Here is a 26,955-nt window from a genome sequence, read left to right as displayed (position 1 = left end):
GGGTGGGTTTGTTGGATTTTTGTGTAAAATTTGGAGCTATGGGTTTTTCTCTGTACTTGTTTCTTCTTGTTGCTTTTCTTGGTGCTCAATAAAATATATTTGACGATAAAACCGCAAAACAAAAACTTAGCCTGATAAAATAGTAGCAATGAACAATAAGATTTCTTCCCTTTGTTGTTCGCTTAGCAAACAGGGAAGCCACATTCAAATCCCACTGCCTAAGGTACAAAATTAGGTTTTGTTTCCGACAGGCAAAAATGCAGCATATCTGAATATAAAACTCACCTTGAACACTGAAAAGTTGGAAATAAATAAAAGAAGCACAATGACAAAAATCAACAATGAATGATTTTTTTTTTTTTTGATTACTGGCCCAAAAAGTAGATATTAAGGAAAGAAGCATATAAAGACATTCTAAAATACAACAGCTCTCATTTGAGAAAGAACAACTCCATAAGAAAGAATGACTGAAAGCATCTCCATCTTCTGCTGAGCTTGAGACACCCCCTTGAAGTTCCCACACTCTCCTGTCTCTAATGAATCACAGGCTGATTGAATGGGACAAATCTCCAGCTTTTAATCTTATTTGTACACCCTGCTGTGGAAAGCCAGTCATTAGCATTCTCTTGTGAAATCTGCTTTCTTCTCTACATAGAAGATGATGTTTGGAGGGGAACTGCCTAATTAACAGGTGACAGAGTCAGAAAAGAAGAAAGGGCTTTAGTAATGCTGATGAGATAGGAGGGCATCCACTAAAAAGCTAATTAGAGAAAAGAAAGGGGAAAATTTATATTTCCTACTCCTGCTCTGCTAATGCCAGATTCCAGCAGCCCATTCCTTCCCTCTACATCAGGAGTGTCAAAGTCTCTCCTCGAGGGCCTCAATCCAGTTGGGTTTTCAGGATTTCCCCAATGAATATGCACAAGATCTATTTGCATGCACTGCTTTCATTGTATGCTAATAGATCTCATGCATATTCATTGGGGAAATTCTGAAAACCCGACTAGACTGTGACCCTCGAGGAGGGACTTTGACACTCCTGCTCTACATATTCAAAGTCCTCTTCTTCATACCTTTTCAAGCCCCATGCCTCTGTCAAAGCATTTTATATCTTCAACAAGCTCAAAACATACATAATATACAGTCAAACGGTTTACAATCTGTCATGAAATTCCACTAAAACACAGATAATAGAAGTATATAATGTACATATGAGGTCTGTTCAAAAAGTTCCAGGACTGATTTTATATAAAAAGTGTTAAACAATCTTACAACTTATTCTATTAAGTCCCCTTCAAAGTACTCCTTTTGCCTACGTATACACTTTTCCCAACGTCATTTCCACTTCTAGAAACAGTCCATACATGCATCTTCAGGAATCGTCAAAAGTTGCTGCTTTGAATTTTGCTTTATGTCTTCAATGGTGTCGAATTGCTTTCCTTTCGGCGTGGATTTAAGTTTAGGAAACAAGAAGTCAACAGGGGCCAAATCAGGAGAGTAAGTCGGCTGGAGAAGAACCGTCATCACATTTTTGCACGTTCCAAACACCTCCCACAACTCATGACATGTCCCTTATAACAACTTAGATAGTATAGTAGCGCTAGATAATATATCAATGTTTTTTCTTAGTCCAGTTTCTTTACAACAGTACATCTTAGGAATTCAGATATCCACCCTTATCAATAAATACAGGTGGTGGAATTATTCATGATTCCAAGTACTATTTCCCAAATATTTACTTATTTCAATTATTTTATCTAAATATATAAATAATAAACTTAGCTTATTCAAAGTCCATTCCCCTTCCCAATGCGTTTTGCCGAACTTTTTCAAGGTCGGGGGAACTAAAACATAAAGGTTAGCAAAAGAGGGGGTTACTCTACAGGCAATAAAATCCCACTATTCTAATACTCTAATGCTACCTTATGTTTTTCATATGCTTAATATTTTATATTTTACCTAGACTTTACAGCTTCTCCTAATATTCTAATACTCTAATACTACCTTATCTTTTTCATATGCTTAATATTTTATATTTTACCTGGACTTTACAGCTTCTCCTAATATTCTAATACTACCTTATCTTTTTTATATACTTTATATTTTTTATTTTACCTGGACATTACAGCATAGCTTCTCCTAGTATAACCAGCCATTCGAAAATGACCACGACCTTCTAAACCAGCACTAAGATACCCTCCCCAATTATGACATCATAGCATCACATGATCTACTGAGGAGGCCTGATCAACTATCAACTTGGGGCCATCCAGTCCGTAATTTCATTCAAACCCTGGAGGAACTACAGGGTTTTGTGGAGCAATTAAACCAAATTGATGTGAATATACAATTCACAGCTACCACTCATATTCATGAAATTGCATTTTTGGATATTAAGATCATAAAAGCAGAAGGTAGACTGCTAATAACTCTATATAGAAAATCTACTGATAGAAACAGTTTCCTTCGGTTGCATAGTTTCCACCCTACTGGGCTAAAGTGTAGTTTACCAATAAGTCAATTTCTCCGCTTGAGAAGGATATGTCACTCAAAGGAAGAGTTCCGGCTTCAAGCCAAGGATATGAAAAGACGATTCCATCAAAGAGGTTACCCCCGGGATGCTGTTCAGCGAGCATACAAGCGTGCGAAGTATGCTCAGCGCAAACTATTGTTACTATATGATTCACATGATAATACTACTCAAGAATCTATCGCTTTTGTTCAACAATATTCTATTTATGCTCAAGCAATTTCAGATTGTGTTGAAACACTGGCACATTGTAAAATTAGCGATTTCAACTATAAGTGACAAGCCCATATGTTCTTACAAGCGAGGTAAGAGCATTGGTGAAAGTATAAATCACAGTATTCTGAGGGAACCAAAAACTCACATCAAGGGAATTCATCTGCCCTGTGGACAATGCCAATGGTGTACATACACTCTAGCGGGTGAAATATGGAATCATCCGATTACAGGTAAAACATATCAAACTAGGCATTTTACTAACTGTAATTCTCATCATGTTATATACTTGATACAATGTCCTTGTCCCAAGCTATATATCGGACGTACAACTCGCACAATAAAAGTGAGACTTACCAAACACAAATCTAGAGTTAATACCCAAAATGAAAGGTCCCCTCTGGTTCGCCATTGGAAACTGTGCGGACACAAGTTAATAGATTTGAAATGGAGGGTCTTAGATGCTATACAGATAGGGTGGGAGGGAGGCAATATTGAACAAACCTTGAATCTTAGGGAACTGAGATGGATGTTTGAGCTTCAAACTATGGCTCCGGAGGGTTTGAATGGAACAACAGACTGGATGGCCCAAGTTGATAGTTGATCAGGCCTCCTCAGTAGATCATGTGATGCTATGATGTCATAATTGGGGAGGGTATCTTAGTGCTGGTTTAGAAGGTCGTGGCCATTTTCGAATGGCTGGTTATACTAGGAGAAGCTATGCTGTAATGTCCAGGTAAAATAAAAAATATAAAGTATATAAAAAAGATAAGGTAGTATTAGAGTATTAGAATATTAGGAGAAGCTGTAAAGTCCAGGTAAAATATAAAATATTAAGCATATGAAAAAGATAAGGTAGCATTAGAGTATTAGAATAATAGTGGGATTTTAATGCCTGTAGAGTAACCCCCTCTTTAGCTAACCTTTATGTTTTAGTTCCCCCGACCTTGAGAAAGTTCGGCGAAACGCGTCGGAAAGGGGAAGGGATTTTGAATAAGCTAAGTTTGTTATTTATATAAAATAATTGAAATAAGTAAATCTTTGGGAAATAGTACTTGGAATCATGAAGAATCCCACCACCTGTATCTATTGATAAGGGTGGATAACTGAATTCCTAAGATGTACTGTTGTAAAGAAACTGGACTAAGAAAGAATTGATAAAACATTGATATATTATCTAGCGCTACCATCTAAGTTGGAGTGAACTGTTTTGGGGTAAAGAGTGAGATTCTCTTTATATATATTATAATTATTGAAAGATGTCCCTTATAAGCCACTTTCAACATTTCATAAGTTTCTGTAGCAATCTTATACAATCTAAAACAGAACTTCACGCTGTAGTGGTGTTCACCGAGGTCGCACATTATGAAAAATAGCCGATCATAAAAACACACTTTCACAAAAACTGCTGTAGCTCAGAGACAAAAACAGATATCAACAAACAGAAAAAAGGAGGTAACTCATGAGGTTTTAAGCTATTCAACGCTGCCTAGCGCATCTCAAAAATCTTCCCATTGGCGCACAATTCAAACTGTGTCATGTAACTTTTTGAATAGACCTTGTACATAAAATGAATGTATTATAAGAACATAAGAAGTTGCCTCCGCTGGGTCAGATCAGAGATCCATCGTGCCCAGCAGTCCGCACCCGCGGCGGCCCATCAGGCCCATGACCTGTAATGTGATCCTTCTCTAAGCCCTTTGATCCCTTTTATCCTTCTATCCATACTCTGTCTAAAACCTATCTCTACCTCTATCTGTATCCCTCAATCCCCCTATCGTTAAGGAATTTATCCAATCCTTCCTTGAACCCCAGTAGTGTACTCTGTCCTATCACAACCTCTGGAAGCGCATTCCAGGTGTTCACCACCCTCTGTGTAAAAAAGAACTTCCTAGCATTGGTTCTAAAATTGTCCCCTTTCAGCTTCTCTGAGTGCCCCCTTGTGCTTGTGGTTCCCAATAATCTGAATTTATGGTATAAATATGTAGGATAAATGTAGATATAGAATAAATATAGTAATATAAAATACATGCATATAGAGTGAAGATGGTGTGTAAATACATAACCATCACAGAAATACCCTAACTCTGTACTAAAGTACATATATCGTAGCTCATGTATTGTAACACCATTACTGAAGTTCGTGTATCGTAACATTATAGAAGCTCAAATTATAACTTGTTACTGAAACTCATGTATTCTAACATCATTTACTCATGTGTTGTAACACCTTTTTAGCTCATGTAAACCGCTCTGAATTGACTACCCAGTCATTACCATGTTTCCCTGAAAATAAGACAGTGTCATATTAATTTAGGCCCAAAAAACACACTAGGTCTTATTTTCGGGGTTTGTACATGATCATCTCTCCTTCACCTGAATTCTTCCTCTTTCCTTTTTCTCCCCCACATGTGCAGTATCTTTCCTCCCCTTCCCTCCCTCGTGCAGCAGAACCCTTGAATGAGCACCCCCCCCCCGAGCACCCGTCGAACCCCTATCCTTTCCTCCCTCCCATCTGAACTCTGCTGATCACGAGTAAGCCCTACATACCTCCCTAAACAGCGTTGGGCCGGCAGCACTCTAAATAGGCTGCTTCGGTCTTGTCCGCCTATGAATTCACTCTGCCACATTATTGATGATCAGTAACGCAGCAGAGAGAATTCACTGGTGGACAAGGCCGAAGCAGCCTGTTTAGAGTGCTGCCGACCCAACGCTGCTTAGGGAGGTATGTACTAGGGCTCGCTCAAGGATAACAAATTCTAAGAGGTGACTAAATTCTAAAGAGTATGAGTGAGTGTTTGAGAGAGTGTAAGAGTGAGTGAGTGTGTGTGTAATTCAAAATCCAGTATATCCTGGTGAAAGTGCTCACCTTGCTTCTCTGAGCATGCTCCCATGTTCTCCTTGAATGTCTCAAGATGAGCATCAAGGACATGGACTTTGAGAGACATCCTACAGCCCATGTTACTTTAATTCACCAAATTCTCAACCAACTCCATGTAGTTTTCGGCCCTTTGATTGCCAAGGAAGCCCGAACCACTGCAACAAAGCTATTCCAAGCTGTTTTATTCATTTACTTTCCTAGTTAACTTCTTGGGAAATTCCTTGCACTCCAGGATCTTCTTATATCTGTGGTCCAATGAAGACATCAGCTTTGACCTTTACCTCAGACAGATTAAGGAAGGTACTTGAAGGATGCTGACTCCTTATCTAGAGCTCTGACAATTTATTTCATTAGGCCCAATTTGATGTGCAATGATGGCATCAGCACCTTCCAGAAGTTCACCAGCAGTTTCCATTTGATGTTGTTTCTCCCCACAGAGAACTCAGTCCATTGTGGTAAATCCTTCCTTTGGTAGTGTGTCTTTGTGTCTCTGCTATCCCAAAAGCAGAGACAGCAAGGAAACTTGGTAAAACTGCAATGGAAACCCATTAGAAATACCTGTTGTTTACAGATCTTTACATCTAAAAAACGCAATCTCCACCTGATGTGCCTTCATTTCAAATTTAATAGAAGTGTGGCATCCATTAAGGTAAGACACAAACTCCTCCAGTTCTTCCATAGTTGCATCCCAAAGCAGAAAAATATTGTCGCTGTACCATTTCCAAAATCCCACATGTGCAAAAAGTCGGGGAGACAATACTTTTTTAGATATATTAGTGATATGAAGAAGTGCAAAAATGCCATTGTGAGACTCAAAGCTGAAGGGAGGAATATGTAGAAGCTGATAAAAAAAAGGCCAAATTGCTTAACAAATATTTCTGTTCTGTATTCACGGCTGAAGAGCCAGGAATGGGACCGCAGAAGACAAACATGAATAGGGATGCAGGGGTAATAGACCTTGATCGATTTTCAGAGGGTTGTGTTCGTGAGGAGCTAGCTAAAATAAAAGGTAGACAAAGCAATGGGGTGCTGAAGGAACTTAGGGAAGTTCTGGTAGCTCCTCTGACTGACCTTTTCAATGAGTCTCTAAGAGTTGGGAGTGGTACCAGAGGACTGGAGAAAGGCAGATGTGGTCCCTCTCCACAAAAGTGGAAGTAAGGATGAAGTAGGGAATTATAGGCTGGTAAGCAAATTAATGGAAAAACTTTTAAAACAGAATGGTGACGTTTCTGGAATCCTGTGGATTACAGGACTGGAGGCAACATGGATTCACTAGAGGTAGGTCTTGTCAGACAAATATTATCAATTTCTTTCACTGGGTGACCAGAGAATTGGATAGAGGATGTGCGCTAGATGCGGTGCATTTAGATTTTAGGAAAGCCTTTGACAGTGTTCCACACAGACGTCTGATAAATAAACAGAGTTCCCTTGGGATGGGTCCCAAAGTGACGGGCTGGATCAGGAACTGGTTGAGTGGAAGGCGACAGAGGGTACTGATAAATGGAGATCACTCCGAGAAAAGGGATGTTACCAGTGGTGTGCCTCAAGGTTTTGTTATAAATGATATTGCTAAAGGGTTGCCAGATAAGATTTGCCTCTTTGCGGATGATACCAAAATCTGCAATAGAGTAGACACGCTGGATGGTGTGAATAACATGAAGAAAGACCTGGCGAAGCTTGAACAATGGTCTGAAATTTGACAGCTAAAATTTTTTTCATATATATTATTTATTTATAAGTTTCCAAATTACATATCAAGTAAACACTTGTTCAGAAAGTTGGTTAGCCAGAACATTTCTCTCAAAGTATAATCCTTAAAAGAAAATACACAAGAAAATAATAATTTCAGCTAACACAACTCAAGTGCGCAACTTAAGATCCAAGATTTCACATAAGTGAGAAGAAGTAAATTAAATCAATTTAGAAATATGCTAAGCATAGTGCTGAGGTAGGAGTAACTTATTTAACTTCTGGATCAATTGTTGTTCCGCCATCTATTGGGGACAAAGCCAAGAAAGCAGTTAACTGATAAAGTTCAAAGAAAACATATTTAACCGAGTGGTGTTATATAATACACTTACAAGGGTATCTCAAATAGAATGTGGCCCCTAACAGAATGACCCCTGATCTCAAAAGAAGAAATTCTCAGCGACGTTTCTGAGTTTCTCTTGAGAGGTCAGGATACATTTGAAATTTAAGTCCTAGGAACTCTGTTTATTCTTGAAGAAAGCCTCAATAACCATACTTCATCAATCGAGAGAGCTACAGTTAATATCAATGTGGAGGGTATGACTATGTCCTTATCAGACGTTTCTAAAATTTCCGATACATTTAGGATTGCTTGATCAGGTTTTTTCTGTAATTGAGGCCCATTTTTATTTGGAAGATAATAGACTTGAGAAAATGGAGGTAATGTTTCTTCAGGAACTTGTAGGATTTCTACCAGGTATCTCCTAAGCATTTCCCTAGGAGTTACCATTGTCAGTCTTGGAAAGTTAATAAGTCTCAAGTTATTATTTCGTGAAGTATTCTCAAGCGCTTCCAATTTCCTTCTAAGATTAACGTTATTCTTGAGTAGGGCCTCTTGCAATTGTTTAGAACAGGGGTGTCAAAGTCCCTCCTCAAGGGCCGTAATCCAGTCGGGTTTTCAGGATTTCCCCAATGAATATGCATTGAAAGCAGTGCATGCACATAGATCTCATGCATATTCATTGGGGAAATCCTGAAAACCCGACTGGATTCCGGCCCTCGAGGACCGACTTTGACACCTGTGGTTTAGAAGCTAAAACGTCTTGGTCAAGCTTTTGGACAAAAGTTTTTGAAACAGTCAGATCTTCTTTTAAGTCTTTAAACTCCTTAGTGTGTTGAATCAACTTATTCTCTATATAATGGAAATTGAGGCTAATTATGTTAGCAAAATTAGCCACTAAATCCCAAAGAAATTTCAGTCACCTGGGTGGGCTTCTCCCATATAGGAAATTTTTGCTGGTGTAGAAATGCTCATCCTCAACGAAAGTTCCCTGGGTTTGCTCCATCTGGTTTATTCCACCTCCTCTTGTTGAACAGGCCCCCGATTCTCCTGTGCAGGGAGTTCTGCCTCCATGCTCTCCACAATGCTGTAAACTGCCTCAGGAGTAAGGTCCACCCCCAAACTCCGGGGTTACCTCACCCCTTGGAGAACTGGTGATCCGAGGCTGCGAGGGTGGTGCTTGTACGTCTGGGCTCAAGGTGGTATCCGGCCCAGGAGGCGCAACCTTGGTCTCACTCAACCCCGGTGCCCTCAGTAGGCTGACTTCAGATTAGTAACTCCCTGCATCCGCCGCAACAGATCTCCAATGTTGCCGAGTCGGCACCACAGAGTGCTGCGAGGCGCCAGAAACGCTCTTGCCTCTCCTCTTCAGTATGGTAAAGGAATCATACCACAAGGCCTCCGTGAAAGGGAAAAAAAAGAAAGAAGAACAGAGCAGTAAGGTGCATACTTCTCAGCACATCTTAGCAGCAGCCATCTTGGATCCACGCCCATAGAATTTAGCAAAGCCTTTGACAATGTTCCACACAGATGTCTAATGAATAAACCTAGTGCCCTTGGGATGGGTCCCAAAGTGACGGGCTGGGTCAAGAACTGGTTGAGTGGAAGGCAACAGAGGGTAGTGATCAATGGAGATCGCTCTGAGGAAAGAGATGCTACCTGTGGTGTGCCTCAAGGTTCTGTTTTTAGGCCTGTTCTTTTTAACATTTTTATAAACGATATTGCTGAAGGGTTGTCAGGTAAGATTTTTGCGGATGATATGAAAATCTGCAATAGAGTAGACACGCCGGATGGTGTGAATAACATGAAGAAAGACCTGGTGAAGCTTTAAGAATGGTTTGAAATTTGGCAGGTAAAATTTAATGCTAAGAAATGCAAGGTCATGCATTTGGGCTGCAAAAAACAGAGGGAATGGTACAGTTTAGGGGGTGAAGAACTTATGTGCATGACGGAACAGCAGGACTTGGGCGTGACTGTATGTGATGATCTTAAGGTGGCCAAAACAGGTTGAAAAGTTGATGGCGAAAGCTAGAAGGATGCTAGGTTGCATAGGGAGAGGTATGGCTAGTAGGAAAAAGGAGGGGGTGAGGCTTCAGCCAGGGGTCCCTGCTCTACCGGCCTGAAAGCATCAGGCCTTGGCATTGCGGTTCAATGCTCCCATGAGGTGAAATAACCCCAGCAAACAGCTGACATTAAAATATGATTTCATGGCTCCAATGCGACTCAGTTTTTCACTACAAGTCGCATTAGGGTATTTGTATAGTAATGAGATGCAAACATGTAACCCACAGTGACTCAAATATTGCTGCAGGAAATTATGTCAGGCCACATTAAGACCATTTAAGTCACATTAAAGGGTGTATAATACAACTAAAGCCCTAATGTGGTTTGTTAACTTGCCCCTTATTGGAAGAAGCAACAAGAACGAACAGTCGCTGTAGCTTATCCAATCCTACCTTAGCAGAGATCATATTCATGTGCTTTTCTTCTTTCATTTACAATTTTCTTTAAGTTAGTCCCTTTATTTTCTAAGTCCTGTTGCTTTACATTATCTGTCTCTAAATTCCAGCTCTGCTTACTCCTATATAATCTATTAAAGTTTTATTGTGTATTACATTGATATGCTGAAATTGGCAAATGCTTCTTGATGATTGTTCTTGCTGTACAGCAGTGTTTCTCTTCTCGGTCTTGGAGTACCTCATTGCCAATTAGGTTTTGAATATGCATGAAAGAAATTTGCACATAATGGAGGCAGTTTATGGAAATCAAGTTTATGCATATTCATTATGGATATCCTGAAAACCTGACTGGCAATGAGGTACTCCAAGACCGAGAAGAGAAACACTGCTGTACACCATCTTAGATGAATGTCTTCAAAAAAGGAAGTAAATAATAATAATAATAGTTAGCAGTCACCAGACAATAGGCGGCTTGAGAAGTAAAGGCTTGAAGGTCAGGAACATGTTCAGATAAGTGAGATTCATACCAATGAATCCAGAATAGTACAGACAGCAGTTTGAAGATATAGGATCCTTCTACAGATAATAGCAAGTGTTCCTAAAATGCAATTCTTTCCTTTTCCCACTAGAGGGGGGTCAATACATTCTCTTCGCTTTTCACTGAGCAGGATATGCAACTGAAGGAGCAGTGCGAGAAAAATGTAGTGAAACCATAGTATAACATTGCACCCATCGATCGTGCGAACACAACATGTATTTTCAGAAGGCAAATGTATTCTGGAAGAGGGGATATGTTCAGGGCCATAAGGGGCTGCATGTGGTGCTATTACTGAGAGGAGAGAGAGCGAGAGAGAGATCATGCCTCTGGATCCTGCTGGGACTAAGGGGGGAGCCTTTGGTCTCCCCCCCCTCAAATGAAAAAGTGTACCGCTGCCTATGCTTTAGCCTAATGGTTAGTGCAGTGGCCTAAGAACATGAGGAGCAGGGTTCGATGCTTCTTGTGATTCTGGCCAAATCACTGAACCTTCCATTGCCCCATGTACAAAATAAGTACCTGTATATAATATGAAAATTTCTTTGGTTGTAAGTACAGAAAGGCAGTACAGTGCTTCCCTGAAATTTGACACGCAGCTCCTGATTGGTAAGGCCTGACTTTAGTACAGGAAGAGGCAGTCAGAGCATACAGCGAGTGATTTCCTTCACTAGCCGGCGCTCCAGCTGCCCTCTCCTGCCCAATCATTCGTGGTCGGAAAATACCACTAATGACCGCGAACCGCCGACCACGAATTCGCAGGGGGAACACTGTATATCAAGCCCCATATCCTTTTCCTTTAAAATTAGGAATACCTTATAGAACAGCCCTTAAAACATACAATTTCACAAACATACAACCTTATAGAACAACCCTTAAACCATACAATTTCAAACAGGTCAGGTGCTAAATTTTAAAATGGATAAAGTTAGCACAGATACAGTATAGCTTAAGTGCATAACAACTTGGGTTTTAATGTCAACTTTTGCATTTACACTTAGTTTGGAAAACTAGGGCATTTAGCATGTGCTTCAAAGTGCACATCCTTAACTACAAACATGGCTGCAATAAAGTTGGCAAAGAAATCGTCTTTTAAAATTACTATTGTATATAGAGTATGAGGGTAAATGGAGTTTTTTTTTCTATAAAGCATTTTCCACTTATAAACTATAAATTAAACTGTGGTGGGCAAATGCATGCATATAAGTATGAATACTGACAAATTTGCACCTTTTTATATGTGTGCACTATCCCCAGCAGCTTCGCAATATTCTTTATATGATCGCTCTGTCTCATGTTATTCTTAGGATTTCAGTACTGCAGTTATCATGGTTTGTGAGCAATGCATTGTGTGTAATGTAGTCCCATACATACCTCAGCCACTCTTGCTTAGTGTACACACTTTACCCCTGTGGGGTTTTTGGTTTTTCTTTTACAAAAACCTCCTCTTTCCCTCAGCTGAGCTTGAGACTTTTGTCTAATTGCTGCTATGTCCCAATCATCTTTACTATCTTTGTTCTGTTCAGTAAGCCAGGGAACAACCTTCTCTGTGACCTGGTCTCAGGTTTTGTTCCTACTAGTAGAGAGTGACACGGTGGTGGTTACCCGCGTTTAGCCGCGGGTAACCCGCCAAAACAGTGACAAAAAAAAAATGGTCATCGCGAGTTCAGGGACGAGGCCATTCACCGCCCCGTGGAGCGGTGAATGGTAGCACAGGGCGGTGAACAAGCGCTCGAACCGGCAGCCCACTCTCTCCCGCAGGCCGTCCATGCATCTCCCTCCTTCCTTTTCTTCTTAAAACTGGCGATTTCTATAAGGCTACGAGCTATATTACAGCCGGAGCCTTGAAGTCACGTCGTGTTGCCTGCTGGTAAAAGTCTCCTCTGACGCAACTTCCTGTTTCCGGTTGCATCGGAGGAGACTTCTAGCAGGCAACCCGACGCGACTTCAAGGCTCCGGCTGTAATACAGCTCACAGCCTTATAGAAATCGCCAGTTTTAAGAAGAAAAGGTAAGGGAAAAGGAGGGAGGGAGGGAAATTCACGGCTGGCCGGCGAGAGGAAGCTGCTGGACCGCGTGAAGGGTGCTGGGGGTGGGGGGATGGAGAGAAGAAGACGCTGAAGATGGGGATGGGGACGTGAAAGAGACAGCGGGGCGGTGAAGGGGACGGCAGAGACGGGGACGGGGCGGTGCAGAGGATGGTGGTCTGGGGATGGGGCGGTGACGGGGTCAGAATTTTTCCCCGTGTCATTCTCCTCCGCCATGCCCTCTAACCTTGTGGATATTCTTGCTCCCTTCTGACCCTGCAAGTTAGTTGCATCTATCTTCCCTTAGGAACAAGTGCTACTCTGTTCCCCTGAAGCAGGGGTGTCAAAGTCCCTCCTCGAGAGCCGCAATCCAGTTGGGTTTTTAGGATTTCCCCAATGAATATGCACGAGATCTATTTGCATGCACTGCTTTCATTGTATGCTAATAGATCTCATGCATATTCATTGGGGAAATCCTGAAAACCTGACTGGATTGCGGCCCTCGAGGAGGGACTTTGATACCTCTGCCCTGACGTGAACTCATCCTTCTACCTGCTATTACATAACTCAGCACCTCGCCTCTGAAACTACTTCCATCTACCTACCAATTCTCCCACCTCCCATCCATTTTTGAAGAAGATATAATACTTATTGCCACCTCGTTTTCCGAGATGAATTCTCCCACCTCTGCCATAAGGTCTTTTCATAACTCAACCTTCATCTCCAGCTACAGCCTTAAGAAATTTGAAATCTCTTGTCTTAGGGCACCAAGTTTCTGAGAATCTACAACTGAGTAGATTAGCTACATTTATTCAATAAAGTAAATTCCAGAAAAAGAACAGAGACGACTTATGTATGCTGATGTGTAAGGTTATACTGCCTGGATATTAGAGCATGTATGTGCTCTAAGAGGATCATAAACAATGCATACCCAGTATAAAAATTCCTGCAGACACAGTTTGTTTGGCGTTGCGATATATATGCATTTTTTTTTTTTTTTAAACTGTCCAAACACAGAATAGACACACACACATTTAAAACCTTCTTTGGAGCAGGAGACCCATGTACTACTAGGGTTGGCAGAGCTGCCAAATTCTTCAGCTCCAGGTGGAAGAACTTCTTGCTGGTCCTACCATAAAATTAGGTTTTTGGGCCAAATAAATGGTCCAAAAATGGGGAGTTTTGGTTTATATTATACCCCTTTCCTGAGCCAGTGCTGGTCTCTCCCTGGGCCTACCTTAAGTCCCAATGGTGAGCCAGGAAACAAAAAGACATCCCTCCCTCCCGCCCATGAGGTGAGGTGCTGGGTTCTGTCCCAGCTGGCTCTACAACCACCTCGCTCCCTTCCTGGAACCAACTAAATAATAATTACTTAAAATAATAAATAAATATCTGATATAGTTTATATCCTATTTTATTTATTATTTAGTTTGATTTTTACATGTCCATATGCTTCATACCTTTACTTACGATTTGTATGTTCGTTATAGTTTCTAATGTCTTTATCACAGCTTCAACCCCTGACACAGCCTTAAGAGCGAAACGTGGCCACATCGGATGCTGGTAATTCATAAACTGCATACTTCTTACTATGGTTGGTCTGCATTATGCTTTGCTACCTGTGTTTGCTTGCAGATTATCACCTCTTCTTCCGTGAGAAAATATGATTGACAATGTTTATGTAGGGGGGTGGGGTTGGGTTGGGAGGAATATAGCTCGCTGCCCAACTGAGTTTGAGATCATTGGTTACCCGAACTTCCGTCCCCCAAGACCCATAAGGAGAGGGGGTACTCTATCTGGCACAATAACCGGGGATTGATGTATCGAGGTGGTCTCTGCTAAAAAAGCATCTCTTTCCCTCCTTTCCTCTCTCCCAAGTTCATGCCTTCTGTGTCCAAAAACCCATTCCCTCCCCCACCTCAGCATATCTTTCCCTACCTTCCTCTCACCCAAGTTCATGCCTTCTGTGTGCAACAAACCCATTCCCTCCCTCACCTCAGCATCTCTTTCCCTCCCTTCCTCTCTCCCAAGTTCATGCCTTGTGTCCAAAACGAACTCCCTCCCCCTTTTGTGTTCCCCGTTTGCCTCCCAGCCCATCTTAGCAACTTTCTCAGCAAAATGTAGCTCGAGCCGCGTAGGCTTGTCTTCTATTTCCTGCCTGTCCCGCTGCGCACACATAGCCAACCAGAAGTCTTCCCCGACGTCAGCGCCGACGTCGGAGGGCGGGCTTTGTTTAAGCCCTCCCTCCGACGTCAGTGCTGACGTCGGGGAAGATTTCCGATCGGCTGTGTGAGCGGCAGGGCAGTCGGAGTAGAAGACGAGCCTCGCGGCTCGAGTTATATTTAACCCCGCAGGTCCCCCATCGTCCCCGTTCAGCTCTCTCTCCTGTGCACCCCCTGGTAGTACTGCCCTGATGGCGGCCCTGCGCGTGCCAGCTGCAAGGCCTTCGCGTGCCACAGTTGGCACGCGTGCCATAGGTTCGCCATCGCTGACCTAGACGGTTAGGGTCGAAGGACAGAAAAAGCTGAAGTGACGAGCGGTGAGCCCTGGTACGGTCAAGGTAGTAAGCAAGGGCACGCTTACAGTCCAGCGTGTGCAATGCCTGTTCCCCAGGATGAGAATGGGGCTTAGGGAAAAAGACAGGCAACACAATTGAGGTTGAGGTGAAATTCCGAGACCACCTTGGGAAGGAATTTAGGATGGGTATGCAGAACCACCTTGTCATGGTGAAAAACAGTGAAAGGTGGGTCGGCAACCAGTGCATGCAGTTCACTAACCCTCCTGGCAGAGGTGATGGCAATGAGGAAAAGCACCTTCCATGTAAGAAATTTGAGCGGAGATGTGGCAAGAGGCTCAAACGGGGGTTTCATGAGGGCTGATAAAACCACATTCAGGTCCCAGACGACTGGAGGAGGCTTCAGAGGTGGTTTGATGTTGAAGAGGCCTCTCATGAACCGGGAAACCAGGGGATGAGCCGTGAGCGGTTTTCCGAGGATAGGCTCATGAAACGCAGTGATGGCACTGAGGTGGACTCTGATTGAGGTAGACTTGAGGCCAGCGTCGGACAGAGAGAGCAAATAGTCCAGTACAGTTTCCACCGCCAATGAGGTGGGATCGTGGTGATGTAGTAGACACCAAGAGGAGAACCGGGTCCACTTCTGATGGTAACATTGGAGGGTTGCCGGTTTCCTGGAGGCATTCAAAATTCGACGGACAGGCTGAGACAGATTCTCTGGAGAGGTCAGGCCGAGAGAAACTAAGCTGTCAGGTGGAGCGAGGACAGATTAGGATGCAGTAGCGACTGATGTTGCTGTGTAAGTAGAGTAGGAAACACAGGAAGAGGAATGGGCTCTTTGGAGCTCAGTTGGAGCAGGAGGGAGAACCAGTGTTGGCGAGGCCACCGAGGGGCGATGAGAATCATGGTGGCTCTGTCTCTGCGGAGTTTGAATAACGTCCGCAACATCAGAGGCAGTGGAGGAAAGGCATAGAGGAACCGATCCGTCCAGTCGAGCAGGAATGCATCCGGGGCCAGACGATGAGGAGAGAAGAGTCTGGAACAGAACTGGGGCAGCTCATGGTTGTGAGGAGCTGCAAAGAGGTCCACCTGAGGAGTGCCCCAGCGAGCAAAGATGGAGCGGAGTGTGGGAGGATCCAGAGTCCACTCGTGAGGTTGAAGGATGCGGCTGCGATTGTCGGCCAGGGAGTTCTGTTCGCCCTGGATGTAGACAGCCTTGAGGAAGAGACTGTGGGCCGTGGCCCAGGTCCAGATGCGGATGGCCTCCTGACAAAGGAGGGGAGATCCGGTGCCGCCTTGTTTGTTTATGTAGTACATGGCGACTTGGTTGTCTGTGCACAGGAGAAGAACCTGAGGGTAGAGAAGGTGCTGGAAGGCCCTGAGAGCATAGAACATGGCCCTGAGTTCCAGGAAATTGATGTGATGTTGACGCTCCTGAGGGGTCCAGAGTCCCTGGGTGCGAAGATCTCCCAGGTGAGCTCCCCATGCATAGGGGGAGGCATCTGTGGTGATGATCATGGAGTGAGGGGGTAGATGAAATAGTAGACCCCTGGAAAGATTGGAGGAGTTCAACCACCATTGAAGAGAGTGCTGAAGAGACAATGTCACAGAGATGGGATGAGAAAGAGGATCCGTGGTCTGCGATAATTGGTTGGCTAGAGTCCATTGAGGTGTCCTGAGGTGGAGTCGCCCCAGAGGAAACACATGGACCGTCGAGGCCATGTGGCCCAGGAGGACCATCATCTGCCGAGCTGGGATGGAGTGATGAAGGAGCAACTGACAGCAGGGGTGGAGCAGGGTCCGTTGTCGGTCGGAGGGGAGAAACGCCCTCATCAGAGTGGTGTCGAGAACTGCTCCAATGAATTGAAGTCGCTGTGTGGGAATTAAGTGCGACTTGGGGTAGTTGATCTCGAACCCCAGGAGATGGAGGAAGGAGATGGTGTGTTGAGTGGCTTGTAGCACAAGTGGAGACATAGGTGCTTTCACCAACCAATCGTCTAAGTAGGGGAACACCTGGAGGTTGTGAGACCTGAGGAAGGCCGCCACCACAATAAGGCACTTGGTGAACACCCTGGGCGATGATGCGAGGCCAAAGGGTAGCACTTTGTACTGATAGTGACGGTGCTGTATCTGAAATCGGAGGTAGCGACGTGAAGTCAGATTGATTGGGATGTGAGTGTAGGCCTCTTTGAGGTCTAGGGAACATAGCCAGTCGTGTTGAGAGAGAATAGGGTAAAGCGTGGCAAGGGAGAGCATTCTGAACTTTTCCTTGACCAGACACTTGTTGAGGTCCCGGAGATCAAGGATGGGACGGAGGTCTCCTGTCTTCTTGGGAACCAGGAAGTAGCGGGAGTAGAATCCCTGACCCCTTTGGTCTGAGGGTACCTCTTCGATGGCACTGAGAAGAAGGAGGGATTGGACCTCCCTCAGGAGGAGGGGGGATTGGGAGGAGTGAGAAGCAGACTCTATGGGAGGATTGTCTGGTGGAAGAGTCTGGAAGTTGAGAGTGTAGCCGTGGCGGATGATGTTGAGGACCCACTGGTCCGATGTGATGACCTCCCAACGGCTGAGGAAAAGTTGGAGGCGTCCTCCGATAGGCTGAGGAAGAGGCAACGATGGTGGGAGACTGGCTATGCCCTGGAGAAAAGAGTCAAAAGGGCTGAGATGGTTTTGACGGAGGGAGAGGCTTGGCAGGTTGGCGAGACTGAGCGAGCCTGAGTTTGGTGCTATTGACGAGGTCGGCGAGGCTGCTGTTGAGGCGGGTTGAGAGGTCTGGCCGAGAACCTGCGTTGGTAGGAAGACTGCTCTCTGTAGGGGCGAGCAGGCGGAGTCTTCTTTTTGGGTTTGACCAGAGTGTCCCACCTAGTCTCGTGTGCTGAGAGTTTCTGGGTGGTTGAGTCCAGGGATTCCCCGAAGAGTTCGTCACCAAGACAAGGTGCGTTAGCCAGGCGGTCTTGGTGGTTAATGTCGAGGTCAGAAACTCTCAGCCAGGCCAGACGCCGCATGGCAACAGCCATGGCAGATGCTCGAGAGGTCAGCTCAAAGGAGTCATAAATGGAGCGAACCATGAATTTCCGTAGTTGAAGAAGGCTGGAAATTTGTTGTTGAAAAAGGGGGATCTTACGCTCAGGAATATATTTTTGCAAGGATGAGAGTTGTTGCACCAAATGCTTCATGTAGAAGGAGAAGTGGAAGGTGTAATTATTAGCCCTGTTGGCAAGCATTGCATTTTGATAAAGGCGCTTGCCAAATTTATCCATCGTTTTGACCTCTCTGCCAGGAGGGGTGGAGGCATAAACACTGGAGCCCTGGGTTTTCTTTAAGGTGGACTCCACTAGAAGAGATTCATGGGGTAGTTGAGGTTTGTCGAACCCCGGGATAGGAATGACCCTGTACAAACTATCCAGTTTTCGAGGGGCTCCCGGTACCGTGAGAGGGTTTTCCCAATTTTTGTAAAAAGTTTCCCTTAAGATGTCGTGGACGGGTAACTTCAGAAATTCTTTGGGTGGTTGTTCAAAGTCTAAGGCGTCGAGAAAAGCCTGGGACTTCTTAGAGTCGGATTCCAATGGATAGAAAGAGCCGCCGACATTTCCCGTAGAAATTTGGTGAATGAGGACTGTTCAGGTTTGGAACCGGTATCGACTATCGAGGGTTCCTCGTCCGTTGATGAAGCCTCATCATCGGTACCGGGTGGGGATTCTTCCCATAAGTCCGGGTCCCTGACGTCGGTGTGTGCAGGACGGGACGGTGGTGTGGATGCGTGGCGAGTCTTAGAGAGAGATTTGCCAGAGCGCATCGAGACGGTACCGGGGGAGGAAGACCGGTGCCGGTCCCGGTCTCAGGGGGACCGGTGTCGTTCCTGATGTCGGGGAGGGTCGGCATCAGAGCGTGGTTGCACAGGAGGATTGACTGGTTCAGCCGAGAACACAGGCATGGACGTGTTCAACGGTACCGATGGGGTCGACACCGGTGGTATGGTGCGAGGCTCGGGCCGGTCCGGTACCGGAAGCAGTGGGGCCAACATTGCTGGTAATAGGTGTTGGAGTTGCTGCTCTAGCTGCTCCTGCAATTGGCTTTGGAGTATGGCCGCAATGCGGTCGTCCAGAGGAGGCACCGCTTTTTTCTTTTTCGGTACCATAGGTGACGCTCCATGCCCCGGCGATGAGGAGGCTGATGACGAGGCACTCACCGAAATCGGGGCGGAGCGTTTGCGGGGTCGGCGTGATGCCGGGAGGATCGGCGTCGCCGCTGTGGCAGGAGGGCGCTCAAGGGAAGTGGAAGGCTTCTTAGCCGGCTTACCTGGTGCTAGCGACCCCGAGGAAAGATCAGGCGTCGTCGAAGTAGTCGGTGCAGACTTTTGCGATGCCGTCGACGGCGCGGCTGATTCCATGGCAGATCCGGTACCGAAAAGGATATTCTGTTGGATCTGTCTATTTTTTAATGTACGTTTTTTAAGAGTAGCACAGCGGGTGCAGGTGTCAGCCCGATGCTCTGGACCCAGGCACTGTAGGCACCAATTGTGCGGGTCAGTGAGAGAGATCGGGCGTGCACACCGCTGGCACTTCTTAAAGCCCGGCTGAGGGGGCATGAAGGGAAACATGGCCTCCGCAAATCAAAACCGGAGGCCTGTATGGTGGCAACAGGCCCCGCCGGGGCCGGCCTGAAAAATAAAGAAAAAAGAAAAAAGCAAAGTTTTTTTTTTTTGAACGAAAAAGGAACCCGAAGGGAAAAAACAAAAAAGAAGAAAATTTTGTGAGCGGGAAGGCAAAAATTAGATTTTTCAACAGCCGTTGAAAACACATGCATCTTCTTCACTCCACGGAAACGAAGAAACTGGGGACCACGCTCTCCTCCGTCGGGCGGGAAGGCACTCGCGCATGCGCGGTGCGGCCAACTAGAACTTTCTAGTTAAAAGTGTCCATACCGGGGCTCCGTCGGTGACGTCACCCATACGTTAAGAATATGCTGCCTGCTTGTCCTGGGATAATGCCCAGTTAACGCTGAAAAATAAATCAGTGATGCTGGGGACATTCCAGGGCATGACCAGTTAAGTCTCGATAATTAGAACTTAAGTGGCCAAGCAAGGCCACATAAAAAGCAGGCCTATCTTTGTCTGCTAAGCCATGGCTGGTTAAGTCTGACTATTGACTTAACTGACCATGTGCTAGCTGGCATTCAAAAACTTGGATATTCAACAATGTTGGTCACCAGAAAAAGCCTGGAATTGAATGTCTAGGTTTAACATCATTAGTGGGCAATCAAAGCACTACCTGCCACCAGCTGAATATCGGGAGGATTGTATTCCATTCACTAGTCTCAGATGAAGTGCTCCTACTAGGAAAATCGGCAATGCTTATGTCACTTTTCTTTAATAGCATGAATTCTTGCCAGAGCTCATTTCAGGCCAGGTATTTACTAGGGGATGCACCAAATGATCATTGCTAATTGGTGTGACCCATTTTTGCGAATGGATTAACCGACCCGATGCACATAACTGGTAGCCATGTGTTGTGTTTCTCCGAGCGTTCACTCATTCTCCGATCCAGCCATGCAAATTACTCCATTAATATTAAAATCCCATACAAACTAGCCCACCAATTGATGCCCTAAAATCCCACACAGAATTGCAATCGCTCTTACCAACCCGAAATAGTTGACTGGTTCAGACCTGTTTGTTTGGGGAGGGGGTTTCATTTTTTTTAATGGCATAGATTATGCATGTTACACAGGCACAATTTCACCCATAAAAAAAAAGCTTCCCCCACGCTGATGGCCTTCCCCAACAAGCCCCCCACAAACCAGAACCACGACACCCCCCCTCCCAGCAGCAAAAATGTCTGACCGAATACCCCATGCTATGTCCCCACCTGGTCCTGGACCCCCTAAACCACCGACTCTCCTGAGCCAATCTCCTCCCCTTCCCAAAACATAGGCACACGGGATGCCCACTCCCTCCTGCCAAGCAGAACACCCCCACGCTATGCACCCCTCCATGCCAGCCATCCCCAATACACCCCTCCAGTACACACACACACACCCCTGTTGGCTTGACCAATCAGGGATTTAGGCTCCTCCCTCAGTATCCTGGATACAGGAAGTGCCTAAGGCCTGATTGGCTCAGACACCTAAGGCCCACCCCTTGGGAGAGGCCTTATGCATCTGAACCAATCAGGGAATTTGGCTCCTCCCCGGTGCATCACATGAAGCACCGAGGAAGGAAAAGCCCACCATTTTGGACTGTTTGGCTTCCTGCTTCCAACTTTTCAAAAAGGTACAGAGAACGGGTATGTCTTCTTTCTTTTTTTTGTTTGGAGGGTGGGGGGGGAGAAGGCTCAGGGGTGCCTGGTGCATGGGGGGGGACATGGCGCGAGGGTGTTCTGCATGGCAGGAGGGAGTGGTTATCCCTCTTTGCCTATTTTTAGAAATGGGGAGGGGATTGGTTCAGGGAGGGGCCGGTGGCGGTGGCATGGGCCGGGGGTCCAGGACCAGATAGGGCATGGCAAGGGGGTATTTGGCCAGGCAGGAGAGAGTAGGCATCCCTCCTGCCATATTCCCTACCATGGGGTGTCATTGGGGATGGCCATCAGAAGGAGGGGTTGAGAGGCTTTTTTCTTTTTCTTATGATGGTATAGCTTGTATGTGTATAACACATGCACAATATCTGTGTGATTTAAAAAAAAAAAAAAAAGATTCTGCCTCTCAGTGGCCACGGTTTTGGTCTTGGAGATTAAGGTCTACAAGGTCAGCATCTATGAGTCAAACTTGGTTATTTTTGTTACATAGAGTTTTTTGGACTCCTACACGTTTACAAAAGTTAGATAACACTCGATCCAATAGATGCTGGCATTGTAGATTAGAAGTGGGGACTTTAGATTATTTAATTTTCTTCTGTCCATGTGTGCCTTTTGGAAACTAATTTGGCCCCAAATTAATAAATTATTAGAAAACCACGTCGGACTCTCTTATGATACTATATTATTTGGTACAGCAATGAGAGTTCAGAGCCCGATTTCTGCTAATAATAACAAGCTTTTATTAATATTGACAGGGGTCGCCATGCAACAAATTACTCAAAATTGGAAAGATTATACTAAGTTAAATTATACATTTTGGTGGAATTCAGTTTGCCACATATACAAGATGGAAAAGATGATAGCGTTACAACAAGGAAAATTTAATGTTTTTAAAAAAATATGGGGACCATTGTCTACTTACTCTAATGATCAGATGTCTTAAGCACATGGTTAGTTTATATTTGGGTTAGGGTGGGAAACATGTATTATATGGTCATGGAAATATTGATAATAGGGGGGTATCTATTTTTATTTTATAAGAATATGTGATTGTATTTACAAGTGATTTGTGAAAATTGTTGTATTATTTATAATTCACTTGATGTAAGATTTAAAAATGAATAAAGATTTATTAAAAAAAAAAAAAAGAAAGAAACCCTAACAGCAGTGACAGGAAGCTGCTTCCCATGTCACTGCTGTTAGGGCTCAGCGCATGTATCAATCGCTCACTGAACAACTGATCTGTCGGGTTTCCATGCAAATGATTTGCACTACTTGGTAGCGCATCTATTGCTCATCCAGAATTGGCCAAAAGAAATCCAGTCAGTATTACAGATTATTTTTAGTGCATCCAGACATTAATCCTTACCTGGATGAGATAGTGAGAACATAAAGTGAGGAGCTCCAGCAGCTGTAAATGACTCCCTGCTGCTAGCACATCCTGGATCACACCTGGCTCCAACAGAATCTACAGAAAATGGGGGAGGGGGGTGACATTATTAGTTATAACTACTGGGTACAAATACAGTTTATTTACAGGGGTGCCTAATAGGTCGATCACGATCGACCGGTCGATCACGATCGACCGGTCGATCACTCAGGCAACCCTAGTCGATCACAGATCCTGGTTCCCTTCTCTATTTTTCCCGTCCTGACTGGCCCGCCTCTTGAAGAATTCCAGCCAATCAGAGTGCTGGCAGGGCAGGGTGAAGGTCGGTAGCGCACTAGAGGAGAAAGAAGCCTGTTGAGGTAAGAGCTGAGGACTTCTTAGTGCTGCCCGATTTGAATCGATTCACATTGGGTGAATCGATACGATTTTAAACCCCCCCCCCCCCCAAAAAAAAAAAATAATAATAATAATCGGCCTCCCAATTCTGTGATTGACCTTCCCCCCACTCGCCCCCTAAAGCAGGATCGGCAACGCTGCTTCTTGCTGGCTGGCTACCTCCGCTCCTGCTTTAGAGGGCATGGGGAGAGGGTCAGTCGGGAAGTCAGCTGTGGTGTCCGGCTTTCTCCCTGGCCTCCCAGTACTTTAGCAATTCTTGCAGGTTGTCATAGGCTTCAGGAGCTGTCTTCCCTCTGCTGCTATAAGCTAACACAGCTATGTCCAGTGGCGAACCTAGGGTATGTGGCACCCGGGGCCCATCATTTTTTGACACCCCCCCCCATGTAAAAAAATATTTTTTGTAATGACCATGAAACGGAATAAATGGTCAGAATAGAAACAGGCAGTGAAAATTTTCTTATATTCCAAACATAACATAACATAAATTATGTCTGAATTGTCATGACATCAGAAGTACATATGGAGTAGTTGCAGGTGATGCTTGGGACAGTTCTGATTGTGTTAGTTCGGTTTTATGTGTTTTTTGAATAGAAGGGTTTTTATTTCTTTTTGAAGGTTTTGCAATATGTGGTCGATGTCAATTGGTTGTAGGGTTGGGGGTCGAGTGTTGCAGCTCGAATGGCTAGGAGGTTGTCGAACAGTTTTTTTCTTTTGACGTTTTTGGTTGGAGGGTGTGTGAATGGTGCGTGAGTTCTCCTATGTCTGTTTGAAGTGGATTGAATTATTTAGCTGAAGAAATTAGTTACCCCCTCATCCCACACACATTAATTCTCTTCCATTTTTGTTCCCATTATAAAAAACACTGATAAGTTCCCAGAAAAAAAATACATTAAAATAAGAAGTGAAAACAAAGGCCCCTACAGATGAGAACATAACATAAGAATAGCCTAACTGGGTCAGACCAATGGTCCATCATGCCCAGTAGCCCATTCTCATGGTAGCCAATCCAGGACACTAATACCTGGTCAAAACCCAAAGAGTAGCAACATTCCATGCTACCGATCCAGGGCAAGCAGACACTTCCCCCATGTCTTAATAACAAATTATGGACTTTTCCTCCAGGAATTTGTCCAAATCTTTCTTAAAACCAGCTACACTATCTGCTTTTACCATAACTTCTGGCCACTTCATTTTTAAGTTTAGATCTTTCCTTTCAAACAGAGACCTTGCTAGATGTCAAATACAGCACAAGGTAACTTCACATGGACTTAGCTGTGCAGGAAATGTGAATCTCCTCATACACCCACCATATAGTGCAAAAATGTGCAAAGGTCTGTTTTTTTCTTTCGATCACTACATAGCCTAATGCCACACAAGCAGTGCTGTACAAACATATTCTGTAGGTCAATGCTAAGGATAACAAAGTTTCCTTCCTTGGACCAGAAGGAGATACTGATAATCCACTGGAAGAGATCCCAACACAACACCCAAAGACCCACTCAGTGTGTGAACCAGTTGAGTGGAGTGGACTAACTGGGGGGTAGAAATGGGCCCGGAGTTTGCTCAGCAGAATTTCCCAGACCACCTCTTCCTCTCAACACATTGACACGCTGCCACCACCACCACTAGAAACACCTCACTGGGTAGGCCAGCTATGCTATAAACTTTATAAAACACATTATTATATTTTCTTATAAAGCACATATTTTAACTGAACTCTCTGACATCCTCAGCCTTTCCATTCACAAAAATAGAAGGAAGAAAAGTTCCCATTTCCTGCTGTTTCATGTCCCCGGCCTATACAATATTTTTTTTCTGCAGACCCTTCAAAAGTCTGACCAAATCCTCGTTTCACTTGCATTATAAAGTACTGAGGATGCCATCTCTCCCCAATCCCAGGTCCTAAAGTCTAAGACAGTAGCGCAAATTAATGCTGCCAGATTCAAGAAAAAAAATTTCAATTCGATTCAGCCTATTTAATTGGTTTTTCAATTCGATTTTCGGTGATTTTTTTCAAAACTCCTGGTGGGTTTTATAGCTTTTTCACCCCCTTTGGCTTCTCCTAACCACACTGGCGCTGTGGTGTAAATAAAATAAAGAAACAAAAAGGACTTTTCCTCTCTCTGTTAAATCCTAGCTCACGTTTGCAGTCCAACACCAGCTCTGTCATGATACACATTTCAAATCTGACATATTATAATCACAAAACAGAAAATAAAATTAATTTTTCTACCTTTTGTTGTCTGGTTATATTTCAAATCTTGTTGGTCCAAGGCTCTGGTTTTCTTCTGATAACTTGCTTGCCAGGGTCTCCTTCTTTCTTCTTTCTGCGTGCTAACCATCCATCTGCCAACTCTGTCCTCCCTTTCCATTTCCCTTCCCTCCCCAGGAAGTCTGGTATCTTTCCTTTTTTTCATCTCCCTCCACAGATCCACCTTTTCTTAACTACCCTTTCATCCGGCATCTCTCCCTCCTTCCCCACCACCCCAGAGTCTACCATCTCTCCCTTTCTTTTCCCAATTACCCTCCTATCCAGTATCTCTATCCCTCCTCCACACCATCCCTTGTGTCCAATTTCTCTCCCTTTCAGTTCCTTCCCTTCCTAAATCCCATGGTCCATCATTTCTCTCCCTCTCCTCTATTTTCAGACCCATTATTTCTTCATCCCCCCCCAAAGTTTGGCATATGCACGTCTCTTTGAACACCCCCTTCCCTCCGTGTACTTCTAAACCAGGGTCCCTCCCAAAGGCCTGTCCCCCCTTGAAGGCCTGCACCCCCCTTGAAGGCCTGTCCCACCGCCTTGTAGGCCTGTCCCCCCCTTGAAGGCCTGTCCCTCCCCCTTGTAGGCCTGTCCCCTCCACCTTGAAGACCTGCCTGCCTGTCCCACCCCCTTGTAGGCCTGTCCCACCCCCTTGAAGGCCTGTCCCACCCCCTTGAAGGCCTGCCTGCCTGTCCCCCCCCTTGAAGGCCTGCACCCCCCGAAGGCCTGCACCCCCCCCCGAAGGCCTGCACCCCCCCCGAAGGCCTGCACCCCCCCCGAAGGCCTGCATCCCCCCCTGAAGGCCTGCACCCCCCCCCGAAGGCCTGTCCCTCCCCCTTGAAGGCCTGTCCCTCCCCCTTGAAGGCCTGTCCCTCCCCCTTGAAGGCCTGCACACCCCCCCCCTTGAAGGCCTGCTTGCCTGTCACCCCCCTCCCCCTTGAATGCCTGCCTGCCTGCCCACCCGCCCCACCCCGAAGGACCGCTCGCCCCCCTGGCCTCCCCGCACCACCTATGAAGCAGCCGCAGCAGGATCGCGACATCAGCTATCTCTGCGCTGCTTAGGCGCAGCTTCCTGCGCCGCGTTCCCGCCCCTCCTCTGACGTCAGAGGAGGGGGCGGGACCGCGGCGCAGGAAGCAGCGCCCAAGCAGCTCAGGGATAGCTGACCTCGCGATCCTGCTGCTTGCTGCTTCACAGGTGGTGCAGGAAGGTCAGTGGGGCAAGCAGTCCTTCGGGGGTGTGGGGGGACTGAACGGCAAGGCCAGGAGCACCCCTTCAGGGCTGGCACCCGGGGCGGACCGCCCCTCCCTTGGTACGCCACTGGCTATGTCTAAACAGCAGAAGTACCGGCATAATACTAAAACAAACAAAAAGGTAAGAGCTGGTCTTCTAGCTACACTATTGCATTATATATTTAACATGTTAAGAAGTTT

General features: G+C 45.2%; 1 protein-coding gene across 4 annotated transcripts in view; it reads right to left on the bottom strand.

The window, feature by feature from the left end:
• The window catches only part of KLHL32 (kelch like family member 32), a 226,804-nt gene that overhangs the window by 161,179 nt on the left and 38,670 nt on the right, over positions 1-26,955 (bottom strand). For all 4 annotated transcript variants that reach the window (XM_033939689.1, XM_033939693.1, XM_033939690.1 and 1 more), the window contains one exon: positions 22,848-22,946. In XM_033939689.1, coding sequence (XP_033795580.1) covers positions 22,848-22,946 — 99 coding nt within the window. The remainder of the gene's footprint in view (positions 1-22,847; positions 22,947-26,955) is intronic.

The sequence above is a fragment of the Geotrypetes seraphini genome, chromosome 3, assembly GCF_902459505.1.
Source record: "Geotrypetes seraphini chromosome 3, aGeoSer1.1, whole genome shotgun sequence".
NCBI classification, from domain to species: Eukaryota; Metazoa; Chordata; class Amphibia; order Gymnophiona; family Dermophiidae; genus Geotrypetes; species Geotrypetes seraphini.
This window is presented reverse-complemented; position numbering and strand designations above follow the sequence as displayed.